The 14,886-nt window shown below is 51.6% G+C and overlaps 1 protein-coding gene across 3 annotated transcripts; it reads right to left on the reverse strand.

The window, feature by feature from the left end:
- Positions 1-2,981: 2,981 nt before the first annotated feature.
- SLC35C1 (solute carrier family 35 member C1) lies at positions 2,982-12,352 on the reverse strand. Of its 3 annotated transcripts, none has more exons than XM_081064270.1 (3): positions 12,281-12,352; positions 10,127-10,653; positions 2,982-6,263 (listed from the first exon to the last, which is right to left on the reverse strand). In XM_081064270.1, exons 2-3 carry the CDS (start codon positions 10,620-10,622, stop codon positions 5,704-5,706), a joined length of 1,056 nt encoding a protein of 351 aa, XP_080920396.1. In that variant the 5' UTR covers positions 10,623-10,653; positions 12,281-12,352; the 3' UTR covers positions 2,982-5,703. The 3 variants fall into 3 exon arrangements, with proteins under 3 accessions (XP_080920396.1, XP_080920395.1, XP_080920394.1); XM_081064269.1 differs by lacking the exon at positions 12,281-12,352 and adding an exon at positions 11,797-12,087; XM_081064268.1 differs by lacking the exon at positions 12,281-12,352 and having other exon boundaries at positions 10,127-11,835.
- Positions 12,353-14,886: the final 2,534 nt, after the last annotated feature.

Here is a 14,886-nt window from a genome sequence, read left to right on the forward strand (position 1 = left end):
CTGAGGAGACTATTCCAGTGTAGTGGGTGCTGTCTGGACTGCTGTCCCAGCATCCTTCGGGGCCCACTCATGGGCCCCATAGCAATGGTCTGGGTGACAGCTGTGACTTTGCCTTGGGGACCTGACCCAATCACACCCTCCTCCTAGGAATTGGGGAAGCTGACCTGGAAGTGAGACTGAACTGCAGTGGAGCTGGTGTGCATGAAAGGTGGTGTTCTGGCAGGAAGGTCATGAACTCCTGCTAGGATGACCATAAGATTCTGATTCCTGCTCTAGTCTTCCTGAAATTCTGTACGATCCCCACTTTTCTTCAAATACCCTTTTCCTCAAATACCCCATGGGAGGTGGCGACTGTCTCCTACCCTTGGTTCTGGATGGGCTCGTAATTGCTTTAACCAATAGAGAAAGGCAGAAGTGACACTATGTGATTTCCAAGACTGGGTCAGAAAAAGCCTGGTAGCTTTCATCTACTCCTGTTGGGACGTACACTCTGGGGGAAGGCAACAGCAGGTAAGAGGTCTGACTACCCTGGGACCACCACGCAGAAGAGGCCATGTGCAGGTGCTACAGCTGACAGGCCTGCAAAGCTTCCCGCCCACAGCTGGCACCAGCTGGGCACCTGCCACATCAGTGAACCGTCTTGGATATTCAGCCCAGGTGAGCTTTAAGGCGCTGCAGCCCCAGCCAGAATCTGAAACCACCTGAGAGACTCCAAGCAAGAACTGCTCAGCTGCACCCTTCCTGATCCACAAAATCAGGAGCAAAATCAAATGGTTGTTTTCAGCTGCCAAGTTATGGGGTAATAGGTTAGGCATCAACAGCAAGCGGAATAGGCTGTTTCTTTAGTTGCTTTCTCCTTCGCAAAGACTTCCAGAGTCCTAAAATCACAGAGTCTCCCTGACATTCCCACTGGATGATGTCTCGTCCTGACCCACCCACCAACATCTCAAACTTAACATGTCCGGAAATAAACTCTTGGTCCCAAGCCCGCCTTTCACCCCTTAGTCTTCTCTGCCCAATAAATGGCACCTCCTTCCCCAGTTTTGTAAGCCAGAATTCTGGGCATTGTCCTTGAATTCTGTTCTCTCAACCCAACATCTTATCCCTCTGAAAGGTGTGTTGGCTTTACCTTCTAAATGCATCTCAAATCTGTTCTCTCTCCATCTGTACTGCCACCAGCTGGGTCTCAGCCACCATCATTTCTCGCCTGGCCACCACTTTAGCCTCCCCGAGCTCTTACCTTTCATGTCAATCCATTCTCCTCAGAGCGATTTTAAGATATAAACGACACCCCCCGTGGCTGCCCATGGGACTGAGAGTAAACCTAACCTTGCTGTGTTCAGTACAGTCTCCCCTTACCCGTGGTTGTGCTTCCCGCGGTCTCAGTTACCCACGGTCTGAAAATATTCGATGGAAAGTTCCAAAAATAAACAATTCTTAAGTTTTAAATTGCGTACCCTTCTGAGTAGTGTGATGAAATCTCATGCCAACTCATGCTGACCCACGGGGCTGAGGATCATCCCTTAGTCAGCACATATCCACACAGTACATACGCTACTTGCTTGTTAGTAGCTTAGTAGCCGTCCCTGTTATCAGATATGCTACGGCGGTATTGCACTGCTTATGTTCAAGTAACGCTTATTTTACTTAATAACGGCCCAAAGCGCAAGAGGAATGAGACTGGCAATTCAGATATGCCAAAGGGAAGTTTTAAAGCTCTTCCTTTATGTGGGAAGGTGAAAGTTCTTCACTTAATAAGGAAAGAAAAAAGTCCTATGTTGAAGTTGCTAAGATCGACGGTGAGAATAAATCTTCTACCCGTGAAATTGTGAAGAAGGAAAAGAAACTTGTGCTAATTTTGCTGTCACACTTCAAATTGCATAAGTTACAGCCACAGTATGTGCTAAGTTCTTATTTCAGATAGAAAAGGCAGTAAACTATCATAGTATGTACACATAGGAAGAAACATAGTATGTAGACGTTTCAGTACTATCCTGTTTCAGGCATCCCCTGGGGGGCTTGGAGCGTATCCCTCGCGAATAAGGGGGGATGACTGTGCAATGCTCGCTGGCTGAACTTGGCTTCTGCCTCCTCTCTTCCCCATGGTGAGTGGAACCAAAAGGAACCAGCGTTTCAAAGTAATGTCAGAAAGCTGCCAAATCCGCCTGTGCTCCCTTTCCTATAGCTGGGATGTTGTCTTCCTCTGGGAAGAAGTTCCCCATCTCTGTTCCTGCCACCCTGGCCATGTCTCTGGTTCTTGACCACACCAACTCTTTTCCCTCCTCAGAGCCTTTATATGGCCTGTACCCCCCGCCTGGAGCGCCCTTTCTCTAGCGCTTCCTACCTAGGCTGGCTCCTTCTCGTCATTTTGGTCTGAGGTTAAATGTTGTGCTCACAGAGAGGCTTTCTCTGACGATTCTATCTAGAGATGGTTCCTCTCTGATATTTTCCATTTTGGCTTTTTGTTTTCTTCGCATTTATTTGATTACTTACCACACTGCATTTATTTGATTGTTTACTTGTTTTTAATGTCTTGTCCACTGTTTGTCTCCCTAGTGCTTGGTGCATAGTTTGCACTCAATAAAGAGACTGTTGTTTGTGGATGTTGATAATAGTAATAGCTCACGATATTCCTGGAACAAAGCTGAGCATTAATTCATAACCATGGTGTGACAGGAAGAACAAGGATTATCCCCATATCTCAGATAGAAAAAGTGACCCGGAAAGGTTAGGGGACCCGCCTGAGGCCATGTACCTTCTAAGAAGTGGAACCCACGTCTCCTGCCTCCTGGTCAAATGCTCTTCCAACAGCAGAAGAGTCATGCATTCTGAAGGAGAGGTATATGGTAGTGTCAGGCCAGGCTGCTGTTCCTCAATTCTCCATTTTGACCCACCAGTGTTTTACTAGGAAGCCTTCCTTCCACATCCCTGCCTTCAGAATGGGATAAGAGGGGAGAGGGTACAGTCAGGGCTCTCACTTCTGCCTGTTTGCAGGGCAGACCTTCCTGGCGGCGGGCTCTGCCCCTTTGATACCATAGAGATGAGCTGGGGTAGTGGTGCTGGTGCAGGAGCAGGCTGGGTTGCTGCAAGCCTGGCTCTGGTGGCTCCCTGGGCTTCATCTGCATCAGAATTGAGGCCTGCAGCCCTGTGTGGATCCAAGCCCATCTACACACACTGCATGTCTTTGTGTGCACCTGAGGGGGAGGTTGCATGGTGGGGTGGGGTGTTCGGTTGTGTTCTGAGAGTTGGCTCCCACCCCCGGATTTTTTTTTAATTTATGAATTACTTTGATATTTGAGATGAAGCCTGAGGCACCCATCTTTGTCTGCATTTAAAACATTTTGGTAAAAAGTTATAGTTTTTTCTTGAATTTTGTCCAAGAAAGTGCAACTGACATGAAGAATGCTGTCTCAATTTTCTGACCATACAAAGGATGCAGAAATGATCACGTCTCTTCTGTTTAAGGGACCTGGCGATGGCTTACAAATGGATAGGATCAAGTCCAGACTGACCACTGCATTTAAGGCCCATCACACCATGGCCCACCCTCCTGTTCTACTCCCACCCCGAAACCTCTCACCTCTCTCCAAATGTCTCTTTCCCAGGCTTAGCCTTGTTCTCTCAGCTGGTCTGCCCTTCCTCCTGGAGTCCCCTAATTGCCAGTAAGACTCAGTTCAAACATTCTGGCCCTTAGGAAGACTTGGCTGATCCCCCAGACTTGGTCTCCATGTCATCGTCTGAGACCTCAGGGCACTAGGTTACTATTTCCGTTATTGAACCTGTTATACTCTTGGACATGTGTTTATATGTGAGCCCCTCGAAGCAGGTTGGGGTCTTTATGTTCATACGACCTATCTCATTACCTGGCACATGGGAGGTGCTCATAAAATGCTGGGTGTAGTTAAGGGCACTGTGGTTAAGTACCTAGTATGTTCTGAAGGCAGAGGCCTCTTCCTTGCTGTGAGCCTCTCTCAACCTCAGTGTCTTCATCTGTAAAATGGGTAATCAGCGATGGCACCCACCTCACAGGATGTATTTGTGTGTGTGTGTGTGGGGGGGGAGTTGGGAAGATGAATGATGGATGTAGAGAACTCAGCATAGTGTCTAGCCTCCAAAAGTGCCCAGCAAACGGCAGCCATTACTAATATGAAACCTGAGGTCTGATCAACCACCTCCCAGAAGGAGCCCTGGGATTTGCATCAGTGAGAGAAAACAGGCTCTTAGAAGGGCTGCCCTGGGCTTGGGGGGCAGGGGCGAGCCTTCCTGCCCTTTACAGACCCACTATTTGTCCTCAGGGCTTTGATCATAAATCCCATTCAGGTTCTGCCTGTTCCGTCCTGCACTCACTCGACACACACAACGTATACGACTCCGATTTTAATTAAATCACACAATTCAGTGCACCACCTATTTCATTGGAAACCACCTGGGATTGTGGGGAGCTGGAAGCGGGTGGTGGTGAGAAGACCCACTCTCCCTAGCTTTTCCCTGTAGGGACTAAAAACATCAGGAATCAACTCAAGGATGAGATCGGTGGAATGAAATGCCCAACAAAAGGGACAGGGGTGAAAACTACCCTGAGGCCAGGAGGGTGTGGTGAAGGGACAATTGGGTTCTTTCATCAGCCCTGACCTCCTGGAAGAATACAGTTGTTCACTGAGCAGGGAGGAGGCTAAGAAGCAGTGTACACCTGTCCCTCTGGGATCTAGGGGGCCCAGCAAGGCTCAGGTAGAAGGCTTTGGACAGGGACTCTGCTCCATCAGCCCCCCACCCCAGAAGTTCTGGAGGAGGCAGAGTTGTGAGAAGTGGCTCCTGATTCCACATCCAGGAGGCCATTACTCGAGCCAGGCAGTTGTGCCAGGGGCTCGGAGACAGGAGTGAGGCAGGTAAAACCAGTGTTAGGGATTAGGAAGGTGTTAACGATCCTGCTTAACCTGTAGGATGTGTGGTTCCCCATGTTCAGGAGCTGGAAACATGGGGTGCAGATGGGGGGGAAAGGGCACTTTCCCACAATGTACCCCATTCCCAGGCCACTTCCCAACAGCCCTTGGGGGTGCCAGGGCCAGGCATGGGAACAACTGATCCTTTGCCCCCTTCCACGGGGCTTGCTGGTCTCTGTGTAGGGAAGAGGGTTCACTTGTCCATTTCCTCCCTCTGCCCTGCCCCCCACTTCCCTCCAAAGGGAGCCTGGTTTGTGGGGCCAAAGCTGCGTTGCCTGCTCTGGGACCCACAGATGTGAGGTTTCCCAAATCCCTTCGATTGGCCTGTGGTGGAGTCACACCCTCATCTCCCTGAGTATAAGTGAAGACTTAAAGGCTTCATCATACTGTCCCTAAAGATGGTGCCCATCCCCCACCCCAAAGGTAATGCGGAGGTAGAAGGCCCTGGGAGTGGGGCAGGAAGGGGTGCTGCCCCTCTTTCTCCCTGAAAGCTAGCGTTCTTCCAGAGAATCTAAGTGGCTATTCCCCAGGGGAAGACAAAATCCCAGAAATAGGAAAGAGGGTAGAGACAGGATTGGCAACTTTCTAACATTGCTTGAAAACACTGGTTCCATTTTAACCACCAGGTTCCGATTAGGTCTGTAAACAATACCCTTCCAGGCCACCCTCTCTGGTTCCAGAGAGAGGCCTTCACTGCATTCACGGGCATTTTCCCCTGATGCCCATGGGCCAGGCTGGGCCATCCCAGGGTCCCTGCAGGAGCTCACACGCCCATGCTGCTCTTCTCATCCTCTTTGGTGCTGGGCTCCTCCTGAACCTTCTTCATCTCCCAGCCCCTGACCCAGGTGTAGGCGGAAGAGCCACCCAACACCATCATGTTGCTCGTCCACCAGAGGAAGCTCTTGGTCTCCTCATAGTAGAGGACGGCCAGTACCGTCTGAGCACAGGCCTTGGCCGTGCCCGACACATTGTGGGTCAGGGGACTGGTGAACTTGATCTGCAGTCCTGTCACGAAGCCGATGGCAAAGCCAAACAGGCCTCCCAGCGTCATCATGCCCCAGAAGTGAGCACTGCCCAGCTGGGCAAATTGGCGAAGGGCCTGGAACTCCCCCAGCAGCAGGAGCAGGGGCAGGAAGAGGACGCAGGCGTTGACGTTGTTGTAGAAGGTGAGGCGCCAGAGGCTGCCGTCCACCGCTGGGAGCACCTTCTTGGTGTAGATGGCGTTGAGCGAGACGCAGAGGCTGGCTAGCACGCCAAAGAGGGTGCCGGTCCAAGACAGGGTGCCTTCTGCCTCTTCCTGGTCCACACCAAGCCAGAAGCCACCTGTGGCGGGGAGAGAGGACGAGGGGATGAGGACAGGAGGGAGAAGGACAGAGCATTTCGCCACCAAAGTTCATAGACTGTGATGCTGCCCTCACCATCCTATCCTTCCCAACCCTCTCTGCAAGAAATACGTCCAAAGTCTGCGTACAATGTGATATACAGATGATGTATTATAGGAACCTATGTCACTTTACTAACCATTGTCACCCCAATAAAGTCAATTTTAAAAAACCATATCCAAAGTCTACGACATGCAAAACACTGTCCAAGGGCTGGGAAAGGGGCCTAGGGCATGAACCGTTGTCACGGAGCTGGCATTCTAGCAGAGGAGAAAGACATTCAAATGATTCCTTGCCCAACTACTTCTTTAATTACAATTGGGAAGAGGTCCATAAAACAGTACAGGCTGCTGTGCGAACCCATAACTGGGTGACTGCGATGGCCTAGGGCATCTGGAAAGTAATATTTGATCTGAGTTCTGAAGGACGAGTATGTAGATGTTGAAGGGACCTTGGGCAAGTGATTTAGGGTCTCAAAGGCTTAGCTTCCTTGTCTGCAACGTGGAAGCCTACAATGAGTTAGAGTCACTTGTGGCTGGAGGTCATTTGCACAGTCACACTGTCTGAGACTGTCATCTTGTGTCACCTCCCGATTACACTTCCCATCGAGAACCATCAAATCTATGCTCCTCAGCCTGGCACCTTTGTCCGCAGTCTGTGATGTCCCTTGAACCACCCTGTGTCATCTCTTTCATCCCCCTGCTTCTCGGGCTAGGGCTCAGTGCCCTTATTTGTTTCTTGCACCAGAAACACCCTAATCCTTCCCAGAGAGTTCCTAGTCATTCTTCAAGGTCAAAGCAGCCTCTCTAGGGGGAACATCTTTCCCGACACCTCCCAGGCTGCCAGAGCTATTGCTGCCCGCGCTCTCCTTTGGGATCCTTGGTCTGCCCTGGCCCGCTAGGCACCCACCGAAGGTGGTACAGTCTCTTGAGCTAGACCCCACCTTCTCAGAAGGCAGGGCTGAGTCACACACTTGTTGCATCTCCCGCTACAGCATCTGGCAACCTGGGGGAGTAGGAAAAGTTTTACTGTCAGCGAGATCTGGGCTTCCATTGGGCTCCGCCATTTAGAGGCTGGGTGGCCTGGGAAAAGTTTACCTAACTTCTTGAGCTGCCATTTCTTTCAGCTGCAGAGATCTGCGTCATCGCTTGATCCCATCTCTCAACAATCTGCAACCAGAATGATTTTCCTAAAGTACAGATTTGCTCAGGTCCTGTCCTGGGTTAAAGTCCTGCCACACCTCCCCACTGCCCTCGGGGAATATTCCAGACTCACTTAACTTGGGCAGCCTTGCGTCTGGCTGGCGAGTCTCACGCAGACCCAGCCAGGAAGTGCACATGCTCTTTCTTCCGCCTGGAACATCCTCTCCTCACTCCTCCCTTACACCAGCTCGTACTTCCTCCAGGTGGCCTGCTTAGCTGAGCCCCCGCCCTCCCGCCCCAGCCACCAGTCAGGACTGCCACAGCACCTTCTATGTCCCCATCACAGCTCTTACTGCTTGATCATAACTCGTGTGCCGCCATGCGTCATCACCATGACCTCCAGGAGTGGAGAAGCGGAGACTACCTTTTCCAAATTTGTGTCCCCAAAGCCTGGCACAGTCCCTGACATGTGCTTGGCCCAATTAACGTTGAGAGAGAGAGAGAGAGAGAGAGAGAGAGAGAGAGAGAGAGAGAGAGAGAGAGAGAAAGAAAAAGAAAGAATGAATGAATGGAGTTGTGCTGGAGGTGGTTGTGAAGATTAGGGAAGACAAGGCACCTACCACTTCGTAGGGACTCACTCCCAGGATTCTCTTTCTTGGCAGAGCCTTTGCAAACAGGTTACCGACAGATCTGTTCTGGGGGTAGGGGCCCTCCCTATACTAGCTTCTTGCTGGTTACCTTTTGAGTCCAGGAGGGACTGCCCTCAAGGTTCTAGCCCCCAGAGGGACGCTCAGCCAAAAGGAGCTTTGAAAGGTGCTGTGTGCCCTGGAGTGCAAGGAGGAGGCCTGGAGTGGTCACTTGTGACCCCTCTTCCCCCACATGGAGCAAGGAAGGGGGACCATTGCAGAGAGGGGCCAGGTTAGGCCAGCAGAGAACATCAGCCTCTCCCGCCTCTGCCCCATCAGGCTGGCCAGTGAATGCACCTTCTCAGAAGCTATCTCACCATCAGCTACTTTGATTACTTTTCAGACTGGGGCCCGGTTTCCCTTGTGATGCCGCCTTCCTGCAGGCAAATTCTCCTACCAAGAGCAGCCCGCCCCCCAAACACACACCCAAGGTCTACAGGACTGAAGTGGAGATCCCTGGAGCATTTGGAAAAGGGTGAAAGGAAGTGAGGCCGCCCCTGGGTGGGGGGAAAGGGGGAAGCTGAGAGAGAGAGCTGCCAGGGATCTTGGCGGCTCCTTCCACTCTAACCTCTACCTTTCTCCCCCGGCACTGCCATCTTGGGGCTAGACTGAGCAGCCTTGGATCCAGCAGTTGCTCAACAAGGGGAACAATTTCTAGGACAGGTGGCATGGGATGAGCCCCTCCCCCGCAAGCCGTGTACTGTGGCCTGGGACTCTGAGACACCAGCTAAGAATATGTATGTAGGTCAACCAAGATGAACTTCACAGCACCAGGAAAAAGCTGAACAGGTTCAAAAGATCACATTCCTGCATGACAGAGCCCCAGGACGGGTGGGGGATGCCAGGGGCACTCTTACCCAGTGTGCTGCAATGAAACAACAAATGCTCTATACCTGTGCTGTCCAGTACAATCGCCACTGGCCACGTGCGGCTACTGAGCACTAGAAAGGTGGCTACAGAATCAGGTTACAACACATGCAACTGAGGAACTAAAATTTCAAAATTTCATTTAATTTGAATTACAGTTCGTCTTCACTTAACATGCACAGGTTCTGCAACTCCACTGACAGGACTAACCCAGTTTTACCTTAGGCGAATTGATATAAATAAGAGTTAAGTTCCGAGGCATCTCATCAATGGTACATCGAAACGATGTTATTTGAGGACCTGCTGTACTTTAAATGGAAATAGATACGTGGCCGGTGACTACTGTACCAACTAGTGCAGCTTTAACTTCCAGGGGACAAGAACAGAGCCCGGTCCGGCAGTCTGGCCAGTCAGTGTTTGCCCCTCAACCTGGCTACCCGCTAGCTGTGTGACCCTGGGCAAACAGCGTAACCTCTCTAAGCCTCACTTTTCTTGTTTGGAGGAAGACGATCATGGTGATGCCACCACCCCGGGACCTCTGGAGAAACAAATGAGATGCTACCTGTGACATGATGAACACAATGTCCCCATCAATAATTGCTATTTTCTGAGGGTCAAGTCTGTGAAGACAGCTAAGGCATATCTCTTGCCACAGTCTGAACTGTTACTGTGAGCCTGCAAAGTCAGGGTGATGGAATACGTATTGTCCTCTAGAAAGGGCACTGCATGGGGAGTCAAGAGCACTTGAGCTCTTGAGTAACAATAGAGAATAGTGGTCAAGAGTATGGAGCTTGATTGCTTGAGATCAGATCTCAGCTCTGCCACTCACTAGCTGTGTGATCTTGGACAAGTTACTTAACCTCTCTGTGCCTTGGTTTTCCCTCTACGGAATAGAGATTCTAAACCCACCTTGTATGAGGGCCCCTAAGATGCTGGGTGACCTCGAGCAAATTATTTGCTCTGTCTGGGCCCCAGGCTCCTCCTCATATTATTACTGTGGCATCAAGTGAGGTGGGACAGACAAGGTCCAAAGATTCTTGGCAGGGTGGTTCCTTAGGACTTCCTTCTGCCCCCTTTGCCCCGCCCCATGGCCCTGGCTGGCCACTCACCGATGATGCTGCTGCAGGTAAGCAAGGCATAGAAGGACGTGGTCTGCTTGAGCAGCAGGTAGGACAGCAGCACATTGAAGACAGTGGTGAGGGAGCGGCCCACGTTGTAGAAGGCCACTCCCACGTACTTCAGGCAGAGGTTATTGAAGGTGATCATGCCAATAAACACAACTGACAGGGGCAAAATGCTGCGGGCCACCCTGAGGTCCAGGCGCAAGGAGGGAAAGTCCATGGCACCAGGGCAACAGGCAGCCAGCGTGCTGACGCCCTTGCACAGCAGTGTGGTCACCAGGCACTGGTAGAAGGTGACGAAGATGGGGGTGTCCAGCTGCAGGGAGGGACTGTCCAGCAGGTACTTGTTAAGAAACACCATGGAGATGGAGGTGACCCAGTAGAGAGAGACCACCAGTGTGATCTGCAGTGCCCGAAGCAGAAAGGGCTTCTTCTCGCTGGCCTCTGCCTCGCCAGAGGAATCGGAAGCCCCCATCAGTGCCATGTGCAGGATCCTGGAGCGCTTCAAAGGCGCCCTGTTCATGGTAGCAAAGGAGCTGGGTCACCCTCCAGCCAGAACTGATTTCCGGGAGTACAGGGCAGTGAGCTCACTTCTGCCTTATGCAAGCCACAGCCCTCAACTGTCACGGGTGGGGGGTGGGCTAGAAGCCTCTCCCCCGTCCTCTTGGATGGAGAGGTTCTTCGGGGTGAGCCCCCCAACCTGCTCCCACCCTGAGAGAGCTCATGAGATAAGACACAGGGGAGGGTTTTTGCGAACAGGCAAATGATCTCTCAGGGGAGAAGAGGCTGGAGCCTCGCAGGGAGGGGTCGCAGGAAGAAGGGAGGCGAGAGAAATGGAAGAAGGAAGAGGCGTGCTAGAAAATGGATGCAGGACGAGGGTGCTCGAAAAAAGCAGAGGACAGCATGGGGAAGAGGTGCAGGGAAAGAAAGGCATGCAGGGCTACGGAAGAGAAGGGTTTGCAGGGACAGGGCTAGGTCTGCAGGGAGCTGAACAGAGTGAGGGCGTGCGTGGGCCTGGAAAGAGGGGTGCGGGGGAGGTCAGAGGTGCGCAGGGAGGGGGGCGGGGAGGGAAGGACACAGGAGCAGGCCAGCCTGGCGTGAGCCCTGGGCGTGGGGCCTCCTAGGGCGCGGGCTCCTGCTCAGTCCGGGAATCTCCGGACCTCCAAGGCCGCTCCCCCGGCGAGGCGGGCCCAGGACTCATTTCCTGACACGCCTCCGACCCCTTCCTTAAAGGGCCCGCACTCTCGGCGTCCCTCTTAAAGCCATAGCCCCAGAAAATTAGCCTTCGGATTCAGAATCGTGTCGGCGCCCCGGCCGCCTCTCCACCCTGGTGCACTCGCGGTGGGTTGATGGTGGGGGATGTCGGCAGCCGCAGAAGGTCCCTGTGGGTGCTTGAGCCTCGGCCGCGTCCCTACAAGCCCCGCTAGCTCTGTCTCGTTCAGAGGTTGATTGCCGCTGCTGGGCTCACCTGCAGGACTGCACCGCCCTCTGCACCGCCCTGCGTCCCTCTGCCTGTAGACGTTCTCCCGCGCCAGCCCAGTCCTTCTACAGCCCCAGCTCCCTCTTCCCAAGCCTTGTTGCAGTTTCTCCCTTCCACCCACTTGCACCGCCCCCAGCCCTCTTCCAAACCCGAGATTCCCACACTGCCCCTGCCGGACCTCAAGCTGTCCTCTGGTCCTCGCCTTCGACACTCTCGCGGCGGCCGGATTCGAACTTCCACGCAGCAGCCCCTCCCCGGCCTCCCTCCTCCTGGCAAAACCCCTCCCCCACACGGAGCCCAGCCGCAAGCTCCGATCCCCGGGCTGGCGTTCCAGGGCCGCCAAGACGACCCCGCGCTCACTTCATCCTCTGCGTTGGCTGTCAGTCGGCGCCACTAGGCGCCGCACCTGCAGCACCGCACCTGGAGAGACGCACGCAGGGCTGCGCTGGAGGGAGGCCGCTTCCTGTTCCCGGACGCCGGCGCCGGGCCAGCTGCACTGGCCGCCTCACCACATGGGGCCCGGGGGTGACGGCGGGGAGGTCTGGGCCCCAGCCTGCCTATCTCTCTGGTCGCGGGAGCAGGCCCCCTCTTCTTTCCAAGGGCACCCCAACACCCCCGGTGCCCGGCTCCAGCCAGCTGCCCAGAACCCCCGCTCCAGTTACCGCAGTTTGCACGTTCCAGAATCCGGCTGCGTCCCTGGCCTGTGGCGCACCGGGCCTGCACTTCCAGAAGTGTGTGTGGGTAATGGCTCGGATTCTTCCTGCTGGCAGTGAGTGGAGGGTACCTTGTCCCCTCTCGGGGACTGAACCTGGGAAGTTGGTCACCAGCCTGGCCAGTGACTCTCATCAGGCAGCTGAGAGGGCCCACTTCTGTCTTGTTCCCACTCAAGCACCAACGTTGGATGGCTCACTTCTGAATTCTCTTTGATAGGGCAGGTAGACAGATAGAAATGAGCAGGAGGAGAAATTTAGCCTCCTTTAGAAAGCCCATTGCTACAGCTCCTACTTGGGTCAAGACCGCTGGCAGCTGCCCAGCAGGACTCCTGGCTTACACATACATCTAAGTCAAAGAGGTATGTTGTTAAAAGTCAAAAAAGGGGGAGCCCATCCTGTTTGTCACCAGTACTGCCCAACAGGACTCCAGGTTTTCATATACCCTAAAAGGATATGTAAACACATCCTCCCAAACCAAGAGGATGTGTTTACACGTGCCTCTAAATCAAAGGGATATGTTTACACGTGCCCCTAAATCAAAGAAATGCATTGGGGATGGTGAAGGGAGGTGATGTGTGCTACTTTCTAAGTCTAGGCCTTAAAACTTTAGGTGTGTGCTTCTCCATGCTCTCTCCTCCTCTTCCCATCACCTGGGACCCAAATATGTCTATAACTCAGCCGTGACCATGCAGACCAGGTCAATGTCGTAGGGCTGTGGGAGTGATATGGAAAGAGCCAGGGTCTTTGCTTGTGTGGAGCAGAATCACCTGACAATATGGAGTGCCTCCCTTGAGACTGTCATGTGAGAGAGAAACCAACTTATGTCCTTTATGTGCCTACCTGTGTGGTTATAAAGGGATCTCTTTGTTACAGCAGCTAGGCCTTTACCCACGTACCCACTGTAGTCTATATTCCCTTCTCCTTACGTATGTATTCTCTAGGCAAAATTGAGAAGGTGTGACATTGTTAGTCTGATCTCTCTTTCTCTCAGTCTCTCTCAGTTTATCATTTATCTATCTATCTATGTCTGTCTGTCTGTCTGTCTGTCTATCTATCTATCATCTACCTATCTGTTCACCCATTCATCAATCCACCCACCCTATCCATTCACCTCAGCACAATGCCTGCCATGCTGGATTCTCAGTACTACCTATTTGTGGAATGAATGGAAGTCAGACCTCTGGTAGGAGTGCTTGAAAATCAAGGCCAATCTAAGACCTTTATCGACCCTAAGTCCTAAAACATTTGTAAGGCTCTTCATTCATCCTATATAAAATTACGTCTGAATCGGTTAAAAATAAAAATTATTACTAACCTGTAAAATAAATGTAGGCAGAGCAAAAACTATTCTGAATTTTCTCATGCAGATTGGGATATTCTTTTGAAAATGATATGTTTTTACCAGGAAAAAAACAAACACACCTATTTTTTCTTCGCTGATACTTGTGGCAGACACTACTAATTACCCCAGAAGTTGGCAAACTTTTTGTGTAAAGGATCAGAGAGTAAATATTTTAGACTCTGTGGGTCATGTGATCTCTGTTGCAACTACTCAGAATTGCTGTTGCAAACAAATAGGTGCAGTTATGTTTGAAAAAACCTTCATTTATAAAGACAGGTCAGCTTGGCGCAGTGGCAGTATCGTCGCCAATGAGGTTTATCCGAGGCGCGATTATGGCTAATTGAAACCTAAAGACAGGTCATTGGCTGGATTTGGTTCATTGGTTGTAGTTTGCTGATCGCTGCTTTATCCTATATTAATTTATCCTTCTTCCTTACTAACATTACCCATATTTATTTTGTATGTCAACGTGTCTCCCTAAAAATACATATTCCCCAGACTTCCTTGCAGCTAGACGCGACTGTGATACTTTTGGTCAATGAGTCATGAGCTGAGGATTTCTGGGATTCTTTTGCTTTCTTAACATAGGTAGTTTTTGTTGCTTCTTTTTCTTATATAGTCTGTCTTTGATGCAGATCCAAGGTCTCGAAGGGCAGCAGCCATCTCGTAACTATGAGATAAAGATATGATGAAGAAAGCTAAGGATGATCGGACAGAAGCATGGAGAGAGCCTGAGTTCCTTAGAGCTGGGATGAGCTGCCATTGACTGGCATTGGGTCTGAGGCAGCAGGCAGCCATGTAGGGGGTACAATTATCAGGGGGTACAATTATCAGGGAGTGACCCGCAGCTGCAGAGCTAGAGGGGGGGTGGAGAATTTCAAAGGCAAGGCCCATTTTCCAGACAAGGATTAGGAGTGGGAGAGCCAATGTCAGGATGGGCAAGTCTCGGAGTATGAGATGTGTGGCCAGGACGAGGGTCTGTTAATAGAAAAGAAGTCCTGATATAGGGGAGGGCTTTCTGCAGTCAAGAGTGGGCAAGCTACAGAGGATTAGCAAAGGGATGGCTTCTCTTTAACAATAATGTTTACCACAGACATCACCTTTATGTCCTGGTCTGGCTTCTGTTACGCACCTAGTTTGGATGGTGCAGGCTTTTTTTTTCTTTCTTTTTTTTTTTCCACATCTACGATAGCAAAAAATGTTACTCACTAAA

Source organism: Rhinolophus hipposideros (genome assembly GCF_964194185.1).
Source record: "Rhinolophus hipposideros genome assembly, chromosome: 10".
Lineage (NCBI taxonomy): Eukaryota > Metazoa > Chordata > Mammalia > Chiroptera > Rhinolophidae > Rhinolophus > Rhinolophus hipposideros.